Source organism: Larimichthys crocea, chromosome XI (assembly GCF_000972845.2).
Source record: "Larimichthys crocea isolate SSNF chromosome XI, L_crocea_2.0, whole genome shotgun sequence".
In the NCBI taxonomy this organism is placed as follows: domain Eukaryota; kingdom Metazoa; phylum Chordata; class Actinopteri; family Sciaenidae; genus Larimichthys; species Larimichthys crocea.
The window spans coordinates 10,076,948-10,093,303 of record NC_040021.1 but is presented as its reverse complement, the minus strand read 5'-3'; the positions used below and the strand labels follow the sequence as shown (position 1 = coordinate 10,093,303).

At 41.6% G+C, this 16,356-nt stretch overlaps 1 protein-coding gene across 4 annotated transcripts in view; it reads right to left on the bottom strand.

Annotated features, from left to right (window-relative positions):
- The window catches only part of wasf1 (WASP family member 1), a 52,737-nt gene that overhangs the window by 6,578 nt on the left and 29,803 nt on the right, over positions 1 to 16,356 (bottom strand). For 2 of the 4 annotated variants that reach the window (XM_019254144.2, XM_019254142.2), the window contains exons 4-6: positions 12,801 to 12,954; positions 9,524 to 9,641; positions 4,096 to 4,179 (exon numbers count right to left, since the gene is read on the bottom strand). In XM_019254144.2, the coding sequence (XP_019109689.1) occupies positions 4,096 to 4,179; positions 9,524 to 9,641; positions 12,801 to 12,954 (356 nt within the window). The remainder of the gene's footprint in view (positions 1 to 4,095; positions 4,180 to 9,523; positions 9,642 to 12,800; positions 12,955 to 16,356) is intronic. The other 2 variants (XM_019254143.2, XM_010734708.3) reach the window with 1 other exon arrangement.

Genomic DNA, 16,356 nt, shown 5'->3' with positions numbered 1-16,356 from the left:
CTGGAATGGGAGGGTAAACTACAAAAGGTGTGTTTCTACGTGGGAGAGAGAAAAAACAACAACTTTTAAACCTCCAAAGAACAGCTCACACTGAAGAATGACATGCAAAATAAAAATAAAAAAAACACACTACACACACAGACATGCTCGAGTCAACTCAAGATAATACAGAACAGGGTTAAATCACAAGAACACTAACATGAAGACTAGATACGGATTCGACTTTGTCAAATGAGATATCCTGAGCCACGTTATGCATTCATTAGATGATGTGCAATCCTGACATAAACAGTTCAATTAAAAAACACATTTTCCACCTTCATAGACAAGTATTATTTTAAATAAAGCTGGTGTCATTCTATGTTATACTATGAAATCCCATGAAAAGACTAAAACCAGTAATGCATTAGTGATGCTTTGTGACTTCCCTGGTCCGCCTGTGGCCCTCTGGTCTCACTGCAGATGTGAATCTAAAAAGCAGGTTACAAATTTATGGTTCTATTTTTTTTAAAAGGGCTGAACACTGGGAAATGAAAGCAATTACTCAAGCTGCAGCCTTTGTTAGGGACTATTTTCAGCTGTAGATTAAGTTTGGGATTGGTGAAGGTGAGACGGTTAAATATGACCCGGGAAGTCCAGTTGGAGTGTTTAAATGCTACTCGAACACACACATCGTCACATCTATCGTGAGGTTAACAGTTTTTTTCATGCAGGGCTCGAGTCGGCTTGAAAAGTGAGTATTTACAGCAGCATGTAGGATTGATTTAAAATAAACTACAGCACCCGTGTTCATTGTAATGAAAGAACATGTCACAGAGTGCACACTGTGTCTCATTGATTTGTTTTTAATAGTTTTTGGAGGTCTATAGCACAGAGGAATACGATACATCGGGCTCTGGCTGCACTTGTCAGTTGGATCGATTTATTATTGGTTAAGTCATTTCATGGGATTGGTTGAGAATTAAAAAAAAACACAGACTATCACCAGACTCATTCTGTAAGTGTAGGTCATTGTGAGATCAGTTATTAAACCAGCTGTAGTACAGTATGGCTGAAATTGAACACATTCTACAGACTGCCTTTACACAAGCATTCATAACATTTCCCCCCTGTTGGCTCTGAGGAATCAAACAATTATTGCAATTTTGTTTCTAGCAGCAGAAACAGTTTGAAAACTTTTTGTGTGTCTGTGATGTGTTGCTGCATCATCGCTGTTCTCCCCCAGAAATGTTTCGAGGCGAGGTGAAGAAACGGCCCCTGAAACATAATTTCCAGCCTGCGACACTGAGACTCTGCATTAAAACCAAAACGAATCGATTTCTTTTATGTCACTTAGTTTCTCCAGGGTGGCCTAACCTGATTATTTAATAACTGTGTGTGTGTGTGTATGTGTGTGTGCGTGTGTGTGCTGGTCTTCAAATGAAACATGCTGGCTGACAGGCGGCTGATTCAACACAACGTGGGTTGTGAACAGCATCTCCTCTGGTTTGGCTAAGTGATGTTGATTTTGCTTGGCCACTGCTGTGGCCGGGCCGCCGAGAGCGAGCATGGGAATAAATCCTAATGGTAATGCACATTGATTAGGTTCTGATTCATCATGGCCCATTACCCCTGATGAGGCATTTGCTGAGTGGTAGCCTCTGCACTCTAGACTCACACACACACACATACTGAACTGACAACCAGCCTCCTCCTACTCTCCAGCTGCACATTTATATATCTACACTGACAAACTGAATATCACTTATGTCAAACATGAGACAGCAATACATCCTGACAACACTGAGTGCTGAGGCTGAAGGAGGTCAAACATTTTAACTTTATCGAGCTCTGCCATTTTCCAAAAATTGTGCCGAGCCTCGAAAATCCAGCTGTAACTTCTGCAAGATTAATTTTAGTCTGCCTAACCTCCTACTTCCTTAAAGTCACCATGTCTCGGCGATATTTAAAGAAGCATTACAGAGCACATTTGCAAAAAAAATAAATAAATAAGTGTGCATACTGCAGTACTACCCCTGAGGTTTATGGACTGTTATTATGGGATTTTGGTTTTATTGATATTGCAATGAGGAGTGGCAGGAAGGACAGGTGGTAGGGCAGATAAAAGGGTAAGGAAAGGCAGGTAAAGGCCTCTAGACAACCATCTGTCCAACAGAGAAGGTTTTAATGCAGCAGCGTGAATGAGAAAACAGGCAGAGTAAACAAGGGAGGGAGGTACACTGTTTGTATATGAAAGAAAATAAGAAAGCATCTGTGTGTGTGTGTGCGTGTGCACATGTTTATCACTGCCATTATAAATGTAGCTAATTTAAGAGGGCCGTGGTGCCTCTGCTAGCTCATCATCTTTCATCTGAATGCACAAGCACCGAGTGTATGTGCAGTTATAGATTCATGTTATACACAAATTCATTCTCGTGTGTGTGTGTGCACATATTCATTTTTCTGTCTGTGTGTGTGTACCTGTGTGTCTCTATATGTTTGTGTGAGCATTCAATGTGACAGACTCAGCAGAACTGCAGCTATGTTACCAGGTAAATAACCCCCACAGGGAGGCCCTGCGGAGGCACATGGCAACCGGACCACCCTGCTGCTGACAATAACACAAACCCCTCACACAATACACACACAGTACTGCAGCTGATGATCTACTGGATTTGGATTGTACAGTAATTATCTGCAGCTACTGATTTTACTGATGAATCTAAAAAAACAAAAGGATACAACTTCAAATGAATGAAAAAATTGGGTGTGCAGAACTGTGGTGGCATTGCAATATTCTGCATTATCATAAAGCCTCATATATCAAATATGCTCGGTGAGAAAGCTGGCTCTACAATGGCATGCCGCATGCCAAAAAAAAGTGGCAGAATGTGGATCGGTTTTATGTTTTGAAAAAACTGTAACAAAGAGGAAGATGTCTCCGCTCAAACGTGTGTCAGGAAGTGTTAGTGTGAACGCTAAACCAACGCCAGCGAGGCGAACGCGTCATCCAAAGAGGATTCCAAAGAAATGTGCAGTTAGGCTTCAAACCACAATCACAGAGCGTGTGACCGCCCTGAGTTATCTTGCTGTTAGTGAAGTAGTGTCTGCTGCATGGCTGGGTCCCAAATTCCTTACTTTCAGAGTATCCTTTTCCTACTTCATAGATCAGCCCAAACACACTGTGACCAACAGTTTTTAAACATTTACTGACACTGATTTGAAAATTTTCAATGATCTATTTAGTTTCGAGTCTGGCTGAGACTAAATATGCATAAACAAATGAATGAATGAACAATTAAACAACCAGCTTGGAGGTTGCAGTGTGTATTGGCCACAACTATCTGGATGTATGGTTCTTTTCTTAATTACAACACAATAAATACAGCTAATGAGAACTCAAGTGCCAACCAGTAAACCTTCAGTTAGAATTGCATGTACGGTAATGCTGCATTCATGTCATATGGAAGTGATTACAAGATTTGTCAATGACGTTGCTGTAATTACGACTGGGCAACTCTTTTCTGAAAGCTCTGATGTATCTCTATAATAGCGTATCCAAAGTACACCACTCAATGTGATTAAATTTAGATTTAATGGAGTGAGTAATATATTGTCAATGCACAATATATCCTCACTTAAACAAGTCTGTTATCATTGGACTGTCTTGAGTTGTCCTGTGACTTAAACAATTTCAGGTCATAAACACAGGAGTGTTTCCCATCTCTATCGTCCATCCTGTACGTATGAATGTTCAGTTGTTACATTTAAAACTCACTTTCCTGTTCTGTAATTGAACATAAATGCACTTGAAGAAAAAAAAGAACTAGTTAGACATCTAAATCAAAATTGTAATTTGCACGATAAGTGATGAATCATTCAGTGTCTTCTGTCCCTAGAGTGGAACTGGGATGCAGTCAGTCAGGGCAGGTAAGTACTGAAGGGTTGTTAGTAACGGGGTGTTGGCGATGAGCTCATTTGTCTGACTTGTGAGCAAACCAGTGGGTGAGTGTATAGACAGAGGAGGGGGAAAAGGCAGGGAGGGCTGCAGGCTACCGCATGGGGAGCAGATGCTCTGGTGGAGGGAGGGAAGGGAGGTGGAGGAGAAGGTCTTACCTCTGGGGGAGTGAGGAAAGGAGAAGGGGTTTCAGAGAGCACTCTTATGAGGCCATTGGGACACACAAGATAAGGCATTTCCAGCTGTACGGAGTTGGACAGAGTTAGACCAGGAATGAAAAGAGAGAAGCAAAAGGTAGAGAGGAACGAAGGCAGAGGAAGAGTTCTACCATGTTCTGGGGCACTAACATTGATTTATCATTGAAACACTACAAAATATCACACATATTCAACTGTGTGTGTGTTCATGTGGCCTAAAATTGCCACATATTTCAGTGTGATTGTTGTTTTAATTAACATGAAAATGGTATCCAAGTTAAAACTGGTAAGCTTGGCCCAGTCTCTAATGGCACACTTGATCTAAACCCAGGATAGAAAACATTTATTTATGAGCTGCTCTTGTACTTGTGATGACACGGCACACTACACCATCTAAACCAAATTTGACAATGATCCAGATTTAAGTCACCACTTTTTCATACCTGTTCCTTGATATGGTCATTGTCTGTGCATGATTTAATCAGATGGATTTGATCTAGCTGAAAACTGTACATTATTTTGTTGTTATTGTTCTGTAGCCGGCTACATTTGTGCATTAAACAAGTAAGAAACGTAGGAAACGTAACAAAGGTGTTTGCTTTCATGCAATGTGACGCTTTAATGAGGTGTTTGCATATAACCTAGATCATATTAAACATATACATAAACAAAAAATAAATAAATAAAAATTGCGCAGATGAAATCGCAGTCATTACAGAGCCTCTCTCCGGTCAGAACCAGTCATTAGGGCTGCCTGCATGCTGAAAGTGTGTTGCGGACAAGGCAGGCTGAAGTCATTAAAACACACATCATGTTGCAGGAAGATAATGATATTTGTAAACATGACTTTTTTTTTTTTTTTTTTTTACTCAAACAAGTACACCATGCTCTACTAATGATAGTCGAGTCCACTGCTGCCAAAGCGTTGTGATGAAAGGTCAACATTGAAAATGAAATCAATTTCTTTATGCGTTTGCATGAGTGACTGAGCGACAAATAATCTGCACGTTCAGCTCTGTGTCAGTCATTTCACAGGTCCAGGGTGTGTCTGTGTTGACAGTGGAGCAGTTTTGGATGTGTGCAGCTGCTGTGGCCCATAGCAGGTCACTGTTCAGGGCGTCAGCCTCCAGCCCATCTTTACGTCTCACTGCTGTCTCAGTCTCTTGAATGGAGCAAAACAGTTGCCACGGCAACCGCAGAAAAGGGGGGAGCAACTTGACATTAAACATTTGTATTAGGAAACAGTACTGATGGAGATATGACTTTGTTTACAACTGTGTGTATCTTCAGAATAAGGGTGTAGACAGACAAATGTTTTCTTGGTGTTTTATGGTACTCTGATGCACCGGCCCCCTGATACTTTCATTTCAGGTTTGTAGAAGGACATCTTATACAACTCTAATGAATAGACTCCCCTCATTTTTCTGAGTCACTGTCATCAAATATTAATAAAAATATTCTACAAAGTGGCCTAAACCACAAGCATGCCCACTGTTTCTCTAATATTTCTACAGATAACTCAAAGACTGTAACTCTACTCATGACCATCGTGTGTAGCTCAGCCTTTAGTGGATAAGAAATCAAAATGGATTTTATTTTAAATTTTCATGCTGAGGATGCAGCACAGCACGAAGACACACACAGTGATTATGTGGGTGTCTCACGAGCATAGCAAGTAAAAATAACAAAAACCTTTTTTGTTGTTTTTGGTTTAAAGATCTCCTTGTAAACAGAAAAGCTGGTTTTATTGAGTCAAACAGACAACTTGCTCTGTTCTCTTACAGCACCACGTTGATACTTTACACCAGATATTGGCTCTGTAAATTCGAAGGCCTTTGCAGTCCTTTTGATATTTTGACATTTTGAAAAATTTGAATCGAATCACTGTGGGCAAAATATTTGGACACCCACTGGTTTTAATGAGGACTGGAAGCAGAATGTTTTTTTTCTTAGGCTGGACTTAATCTAGAAAACATTTGCCCACTGAACAAACAGAAAAAAAAATAGGCAGGAATTTAAATGTCAATATATTCTATTATGATGATAAGGCACATCCAGCTGCCTCTGACTGTGAGCGCTATGATGAGACTGGAACACGAGAAGCAGAGCCAAAAGGGGGCTTCTCCACAGGGGATCCAGACGCTAGAGACAAACCTCGATGTAGTGTGGACTCAAACAGTGATCTCAAAGAGAGGCAGCGATGCTGTCTTCCTTGCCAACTTTCTCTCATAATGTTTCTTTCCTCCCGAGTCCCCTCTGACTGGCTCAGCACATCCTCTTCTGCTAATCCACTGAGGGGTGAGGCTAACACAGGAGCTAATGAGATTAGGACACTGTAGGCTTCTTTCCCCCTTCTCGCTGCCCTGTGCTGCTTTTCATTTATCACTGGCTGCTAATCTCTGCGTGCTTGCGTGTGACGCGGTGTGTGTAAATGTGGCTGTAGACTATGAGTGATGTGACTCAGTGAGAAAATGGGTGATAATTGAAAACAATGAAAGCAGGGAAATTCCCCTTTTTCAGGACATTTTGGTTTTAAACATTCAAATAGTTTCCCCACACATTCACACTCCAAATTCATATTTTCACTCCACACTCTACACACAAATCTTCCAGTCTTTTAAAACCATGTTTCACACTGTAAGGAACATTTTTACTTTTCACTTTTACACGCAACTTTAGATCTAGACTTTCTTTGATTTCTCTGACCCTCCACGAGGAAATACATAATGGACTATTCTGACTTCTCACTCTATGATGTATGATACAATACAGGTATGAAGAAAAAATGAAGTTCGTTTGGAAAATCAATATATTTTAGGCGAATAAATCTCTCAAACACTATTGAAAAAGATGCTGTTAAAGCTGACTAAATTATATCTGTCTATCACGACTGTCCTTGTCACCACTTTGCTCACCGAGTCATTTAATTTACTCTTTTCACATCCCTGGGCTAAAATATTTGATTTGTTGTCTTTCCCGTGTGGTGTAACTTTGACCTGAGCCCTTGAACTGCATCTCCCTGAACACAGGCTAAAGTCATTTGCTTTTTCTCCTCACTGGAATGCATCCAAACCTCCTTTTTTCATAGTTCAGTAGATTTAAAAGGTGATGTATATCTTTAAAAACTTTCAAAGGATCAGTAACAAAGCTAGATTTCCCCTAGGACAGGATCTGACGTCTACTTATTAAATATATCAGAAACTCTTTATCAGGATTGTCCTTGTATCTTGAATATCCCTGCCAGCTATATTCAGCTGTAATAATAACGAAAGTTGTAAGAAAAGTTGTTCATCTTCATTATTCTGTTTTAGGATCACCCTTTTTGTATTCTTAATACCCTTTCTTCTTCATTTTCATCCATTCAATGGGATCTCAGCTGAGGAGACGCTGGATTTTATTGCATTTAATGTCAGTTTCATAACTTTGCATACATGTGCCACATCCTGATATATATTAATCTGATTAATCTATCTAAAAATGCTCTTATAAGTACTATAATGTTAGTTTTTCCAATGCACAGCTGTGATAATATTGCAAAGTTGCAGGAAAAAAAAAGTAAGATGAGCCGGAGACAAAGAGTCAGCATGAAGACTGAATCACAGACAATGTTCCAGCTCTCTATCTCACTTTCTCTCACCCTAAATGTCTGTCACGGAACAAAATGTGTTGGCAGCCAATCTCAGATAGCGTCACGCTGACTGACAGGTGGCACAGCCCGTCGGGTCTTTCAAACCTGCAGCTGCATGGTCGATTTTGATCTTTTTGCGTGTGCATATATCCATGCCTGTGTGTGTCTATTTGTGTGTGCGACCTACTGTCATTATGAAACAAATATTTTTAGAAGTTCAGAGACAAATAATGATAAAGATGATATCTGTAATATTCTGGTATTTTATAACAAGGTGGAATACAAAGGGCTTACACAGTTACCACAACAAACACACACTGATCGCATGATCACTGTGACTGAGGGATGATGTGGCAGTGCCACTCAGTAGGTCTGTTAGTGATTTACACACTACATTTCACCCGTCTGAGTGTACATGTGAGTGTATGCGAGTGCATAACTTTCATTTTCCATCCCTCACTCGTTGCTTCTCCATAAACACGCACATATCCTCTCCGCACTCTATTTGTCCTGATTCTCATTCAGACGATTTTTCCGCCATGATGGTTACACAAACCAACAAATATGTGTGTGTAATTCCTCTAATCCATCCTTCTCTCCCCTGTGAATGTCCTCTAGGCCTTTCCATGGGGTCCGTCTAACTGCCAGTGTGGTGGAGAGGGAAATGAACGTGGCTTTAAAATCTGAGCCCACCCGGGGCTTTAATTAGAATGAAATCACTGGAATGAACATTGGCTGCAGACGCTCATGTGAACCTAACCCTCTGGAGCAAATAAGTCCTGTCTACTGTTACAAATGAGCTTTGTGTTTCTTTTTTACACACCCAAAAAATGTTTATTATAAAAATATGATGAGAAACCAGACCGCAAATGAACATCCTTGATCTTGCTCCCAGTCTCTGCATCCTCCCGTCTAATTCTTGGCTAAACTTGCCCTCTGTCCGCTCCTGTGAATCATTCCCACCATCATTAAAAACCTCGTAACCAACAAATTATATCTTCCTCATTCACATAAACCCTCAGCGGAAAATCAATCTCCTTACTCTTCATTGACGTGACTGTAATAAGCTTTGATTGACTGTGAGGGGCAAAATGTGGAGCACGCCCTGCTTCCCACGCGGGGAAATGCAAGCTGGTGCCGATTAGAGCTCCTGATGCTGAGGGTGGGAAGCCCTACCCTTTGGAATACGGGGTCACAGCTCTGCATTTCATCCTGGAGAATGGGCTCTTTTATTTAATTTATGTGTGTCTGTCTGCATAAAAATCTGACTGTGTGTGTGTGTACAGAGGTTATGTGTGTGTGTGCTTGTTTGTGAGAGGTGGTGCACAGTGCGGGGGCAAATGAACAACAGATGCTCCCATTAATTAGATGTAATGATCACACAAGTAATAACTAAAAAGGGCTGACTGGCGAAAGAGTTGATTAATCTCGGAGTGGTGGCTAATTAATGCATTAGACTACATGGTATGAAGCCAGGCCTGTGAAATCTATCAGTGAATCAGCCTGTCAGTTTATTCAAGCAGGACACATCAATCTGTATCTGTAGAGAGCACAGGAAGCCTCTTGTTCACACTCACTTCATCTCTTCCTTCTCGCTAACCTCGGTGTCCGTGTACTCACAGCCCCACTTGCTCATCACGAGCACCTTGATCTATTGCGGCAACCGAAGTATCAAAAGTGCATTCCTCAAGTGTTGAGTGGAGAGAAAAAAAAAGTAGTGCGTACTGCAAGGACTCTGTGCTTGTGAGTGTTCAGACATACCTTCTGTTTCCGCCTCTCCTTCCTCTTGTCCTCTGTGTCCTGCAGCATCTTCTCCCTCCACAGGTCAAAGAAGTACGATGGATTGGTGTAGAACTTCAGACCCTCCTTCCCATCGTCCCTGCAGATGGACAGATAAAAAAACCACACATCGGTTGTGAAGCAGGAAAAGTTGTTTTTGGTTTTTAAAAACTACCCACAAATCTTGGGGGAAAAGAAGGCCAGCGTCTCTGTCTTTGGGTGATACCCATGACCCATGTATAAATAAAAACGGTTCCAGTCGTAGGACGTAGTAGTCCTATCTCTGCCGGCTCGCAGATAATCCAAAAATGTTCGAAGGCAGGCTGAATGAAGCCTGGTTGTTGAAACCAGCCACCTGTGAAGGCACCTACCTGTCAGTCAAAGCGGCCACACTCTTAATTATGCATAACTTTGAAACTTGATATAATATAAACCAGCACAGTTGTCATGAACGGGGGAAATTACCTATAGAGACCAATATAATGTGGCTAAATGTGGTCTTTTTTTTCTGCCTGCCCTGCAGAAGGCAGGTGCCACAGAATTTGGACAACCATGAAAAACGGAGAGTGGATGTTTTTTATAATAATCATTTTTCTCTCCCTGTGCCCTGCCCTTGTCTGTCTTTGTCTGCTTTCCTTTAAAAAAATAATATCTGTTTACCATTTGAATAATAGCTCCTGTGCTATCATTCTTTCTCTCTTAACTCTGCTCCGCTCCGTCTTTTTCACCTGTATTATCGAAGCTTTTGGGGTTGATGGTCACAGAGGAGAGAGTGCCATGATAAAAAAAAATCTGCCAGGCACAGGCAGTTATCAAATCAAAAAGGTCCCCCTTGACAAGAAAATGATCATACACAAACACCCACACACACTGTCTGGGAATGTCATTTCATATCAATATGGGGATAAGTCTTGTAAATCACCCTGCAGGGCTTTTTCTCTTCCTTCTTGGGATGTCTTTCCTCCCATGTCTGGATCTATGTTTCACCAAGTAGCCTTGCAGCACTAACTCTGGAGTAGGGACTGGTTTCTCCAATCATTGGCCCAAAATATTACATTGTTACAAAATATCTGGTTATTTAATCAAACAAAATTTACACTATAAGCCTGTTTACATAAAAACTGACTTTGACTCCCAAACTCTCCTTAAAAACATACAATCAACAAGCCTAAACATGTATCGTTACCAGCGAACAGAAACTCATGGATATTGTATATGTATTGTGTTTTGAGCCATCTGTCATGCCAGAGTGAAAACGCGCTTTCTCAGAAATGTAATTGAAGTTGAGCCAATGACATAAACCTACAGGATCATTACACTATCCGGGAGATTCCTGTGTTCCTATGTTTTGTCACAGTGAGGAGAAGAGAAAATGTAAATAAGTATGCAGAGTGAGGGGTGCGGTCTATATGTCCTGATTAACATCAATACCAAGCCTGCAAAGATCAATAAAAAAAGCAATACTGGTCTAAATGACATCTCTTCTCAGTCTTACTTTCTGCAAACTAGCACAGACCCTTCAACATATCGTGCAAATCAACTCACTAACTCCATCTCTTGTGACTGTCAGTCTGAAGGGCAGATAAAAAGGTATCTCAGATTTCCTCTGACACAAAAAAAAAAATACAGAATGTAACGAAATATTCGGTGTATCCCGAACCATTCAGTTCTGACTTGAACTCATATGTAGCCGCCTTCACCCAGAGTCAGACGCATTTTGGGAGGCAATTATTTGATGATGCCAAGGAAAGAGCGGGAACACGGAACATGAAAAGGAAAAGCTTCAAAGGGCAAGAGTGGAAAGTTTAATGATATGCAACACAACAAAGGGAAGAAAATAGAATTTAACAATGGGATAAGGCAAGGGTGGAGAGAGAGAGAGAGAGCTACTGTAGTGTGTGCGTGCACTGCGGGTAGTTTGACTTGTTTGTGTAAATCATTAGGCATGGTGTTCGCTGTGTATATTTGAGGCAAATGTTTGTGTGTGTAAAGAGATAGCAAGAGCGAGAGAGAAAGAGAGAGAGCATAGCAGCTGTGCTCAGGGTGGATCTGAGAAATAACAGCCTGGGGAGGTGTCCCAGTGAGTCTCCTGGTGTGATGTGTGAGAGGAGAGGAGAGGAGAGGAGAGGAGAGGAGAGACTTACTGGATCCTGCCCTCAGGGTTACTCTGTCAACTGATGAGCCTGGGAAATGACCTTTAGACTTACAATGTACACGTTTTTATGTCAAATTCAACCTCCATTAAACCTCCTTTTCTGAATAAAAACACGTTTTTGAAACAGGACATTTAGAGCAAGACTGGGAAATAACATCAGCGAGGCAGACACCCACACCTGCCTCTCGCGTGGTCTATGCCACGTCAAAGCACAGAGGTTAAAAGCACACCTACGACAGATTTAAATACCACAGCCTACACCTGCACTCCTCTATCTCCAATGCGTCTGTGTGTCTACACACACAGACGCACACACAGTAGAAAGATTGTGCTTGAGCTGTGACCTTCTCCAGCAGGTTTGGTCAGAGTGACAGCATTATACAGAGATGGGTCATGGAAGATGCTGCAGCAGAGGAGGGAGGAAAAAAGGAGACGAGAAAGCAGCAGGGTGAGAGAGAGAGAGTCGAGAAATAAAAGGGAGGGGAGTGCTGGCCGGCAGAGCTTTTTATGGATTATTCATCCTGAGATGACTCCCTCTGTCGCTCTGCTCGCCCGCCTCGACCTCAGAAGCTAAGAGAGATGTCTGGTGTGAAAGAGTCACAAGCCTGCTGATAATATTATACCAACCAACCATGGTGCAGTTTCAATATTTGCAAAATAAAATCTTGTATTCTTTTGGGGTTTTTGCAATCTCAGCGTGTCTTTTCTATTTTCTCTGAGCATCACTTTTATAGTGACAGGTAGACTGAGTCAAATATCAGCCACAATGCATGATCATTTTTGTGTTAACATAGCAGGGTGCAATCAAACAGTCTTTATAAACTCTAAAAAAAATTACAAGTGTATTCATATCCAGCCTGTGGAGAGTGGAAATAGACAAATATATGTAAAAGGTCAGTGTAGTTAGCATCATGCTGTGCTCAAATGGCTGCAATTAAAGAGAAACCTCCAACTTGCAGATTTTTGCTTACAACAATTGCAACTTTTGCACTCCTCCATTACACTCTAATGTAGTGTCATTGTTTCATTTTGTTGCAAAATGTAGTTTTGAAAAATTAAAACATTATCACTGACTTAAAAAAAAAAGGGGGGCTAGATTCAGACCTGTAGGGCGTGAGGATGTTGAGCGGTGGCGGCTGTTCGCATGTCTGGAAGGTCTCCTGCAGAGGGATGGGCAGCGACTTGCGGTCAAAAAGCTGCTGGTCCTGAATAGTGGAACTCCTGAAAGCCTTCCTCATGGTGATGTCTTGAAGAGACACTGAGGAAGGGATGAAAGAGAGAGAGGGAATCATGAAATACAATGTGATACATGTATGTTTGCCAAATGTGTGACTACCTGTTGCTCTTTGGCTTTACCCAACAGACTCTCTGTCTCTGGCATGTCTCTCATGAACACGATAATTAACATTTGGCTCCATCTCGTCATCATCAAAATCAACATAATCACTCAAAAACTCACAATCAACATTACAGAGTGCTGAACCTATAATAAACCACTAATCATCCTCCCTCCGGCTAACGCTACATTGTTGTCCTAATTGGCTGATTTCAATTGTCCCCAAAAGCAAACCCACACATGATGGAGAAGCTAAGCCGGGTTAGGCTAGGCTAAGGCTGTCTGTCAGACAGAGGCTGTGGGAATAATTGCCCTTCTTTCATACAGGAACAGCTGACATTTTCAGAGGGCGAAAAGAATAACAGAGAAAAATCAATGCTGCACAGCTGAAGCTTTCGGAAAAAAAAAAACAGGTTGGTAAAATAGCTGAGGGGAAAAGGAAAGACAACCACACTAACACTATCCCTCATTTTGGTCTGGGCCAAATCGAAAACAGCAAGTCTTGGAAAGAAATCCAGAGAATTGCAACCAGATCTGAATTATACATGAGAGGATGACAAATGGATACACTTTACTCCTGCCCAGAGGAAGACTGACAAAGTCATGTGGCATACAGAAAAAGTATTGTTACAGCTCTCTGCTATTAGCTGTTTTAGAACACACACAAAGAACAAGATGACACTCTGGAGTCTAATATTAATACCAAAAACACACAGTAAATAGATCTCTTTCAAGACATAAATTCTGAGCCCAAGTTTGGTGAGTAACACTCTGGGAGAGAGAAAGAAGGTCAGAAAATGCAAGAGGGAGATAATAAAACTGCACGGACACAACAGAGGCAGAGTCATGGAAACGAGGGACAGACAGAGGCCGAGACAAGAGGCACTAATCGTAAAAAACAACGAGCAGAGGCTGACATAAAGGAGACGTTCGCAGGAAATACAAAGCAAGTAAATGGCACGGAAAGGGAATCGGAGAGCTGAGGGAGCGATAGATAGAGAGAGCGATAACACGAACGTGGAAACATGCAAATGAAGAGGAAGAAGTGGTGTAGAAGAGTGCAAAACATCCAGCAAAACTTTGATGAGAAAAACAGAGAAGCAGGAGCGAGTGCGTCCCGTGAGAGAAGCGCAGTAACCTGAGATGAGGCGGAGGGTGGATTAAGCTTGGAAAGGCGACGCGAGGGAGAAACTCTAGCAGCCATTTAAACAACAAACACACACTGACAAATGCATACTGGATACTGTTCTACAGTAAACAGTAACAACCACAGAGGAAAACCGATATCTCACCTCTGATATTAGTTGCACTACAGTTTATCAAAATTAACATATCTGGCTTACTGTTGTGGGGTTATAAATGTCCAATGTTGTTGTTGTTGTTGTTGTTTTAACTTTACTAAAGATATTTTATTGGGACCAAACAGCTGAGCTCTGAGGGGCATGGTGACTGAAGTCGGTGAAGTCTGACAAAGCAAGAAACACTTGAGATGGGCTGTAAAACAACCCAGATGATCTATTTGAAGGTAAAACCAAAAGGTTTTGGTAATGACCCCTCATTACTCTGGAGAACTGCACACACAATTATGCTAAGTATAGTAGTAGGTTAAAGTTTATAATTGTGATAGATGTTTACACCAGACAGTTTGGGCATTAATTTAACCTTCATCCTTTTGTTTCATCTTTCAGATATGACTGGTTAACCTGGAGGTTTGTTTAGAACTTATATGACTGGTTTCTTTCTCCCTTATTTTGGTGATGCTGCAGCATTTCCAGATCCCAACAATGAAATTGAGTACAATTGTATTATTAGTGACAGAAACCATGGTTCAGAACTACGAATAAACTGGAATCCTTTAAAAATGTACTCTCAGTGAGTGCGAATGGAATAATCTTCGGTTCCTAGATTAGTGGCAAAAGAGGTGATTGATGATACGAAGGGCAAAAATCAAAGCCACAGCCACAGTGACATGACAATTACCCTGTCTGCAGTGATCGCAGAGCAGAGACATGCCAGGGATAAGAGGAAGTAATGATGAGATCTAAGAAGTTGCAGATATTTTTTTTAGCTTGAGAAGATTAGGGAGTATAGCTGGTGTGGGAAAAGAGATCTGAACATTAAAGTGCTTTTTCTGACACTTTCCCGATCCCTGCAGGGCATTTCACTTTTTGCTTTGCCCACTTTCTCCGAGTGAAGGTCAGGGTAAGGGTCAGGTATGGAGTTGACAACAACACTCACAGATGAACAAATGTACAGAACAGATATAAAAGAGTAGACACATAAACACCCTGCCAGGGACAAAAGTAGCAGTTGGATGACCGGTGAGTCACAATTTAGTGTTGGGGAGTGTTGTATGTTCGGCAAAAGTGGCGTGTCCTGCTGCCCTGATGCATTTAGGAAGAGCGGAAGACAAGACAAGTCCGTGTAAAAGCAACAAACAAGAGAGAGGCAGTGCAGAAGTGTGTGTCAGGATGTGTTTGATGCAAAGTGAGGTGGCTATAAACCTCTGCCAAGCAGCACTGAGCACACTGCACTAATCACTGTGGGCAGAAACACAGAAGGCACATGCACACACACACACACACACTAGATCAGTCAAACACACACGCACACACGCAGATGGATATCTTAACATGATGTTCTACATCCTAATTACAAAATGTCACTTATTCAGCTGAACTACCAATTACACCCATTTAGTGAAGACATTTAGCTAATGAGAAAAATGTGAGTGCACACATTTGCGAGTGAATGAGTGAGTGACTGAGTGAGAGGTTGTAAGTGTGTGTGTGTGTGTCAGTGTGTGTGTGTGTCAGGTCGAGCAGTGCCAGGTGCAGCCGTCTCTGATCTCAGCCTGTGAAGCTCCTTATCAGTAAGCGAGTGGTGGATAGTTTATCTCTCCCTCTCTCTCTCATATCTTTCTCTTAGACAGATAGTATCTAGCTAAAGCACCCTCATCCGCAGAGAGGTGAGGAAGTTCTTGTCGCACACACACACACAAACACACACACACACATCTTCTTCAGCTTCCCTCAAAGTTTCAGGGAAATGATGTTTTCCCTCTTCCCACTTTTCATCCCCTCCCTCATAGAGATGCAGTCCTACACGCATCCACTGAAGATAAGAAAGGCATAGGCCAAGCTGTCTCTTAGCATGCAGACACAGCTCTCTCCTCTGTTGTACATCAATGCAAATGTTGCCCTATATTTTCCCCTCCTCCTGCACGCTTCCTCCTCACAGCCCTGAATCACTCTCTCCTCTCTCAGACTCCATCATTCTCCCCATCATTTCAATCTTTCATTTATTGTTTGTCCTTTCTTTCAT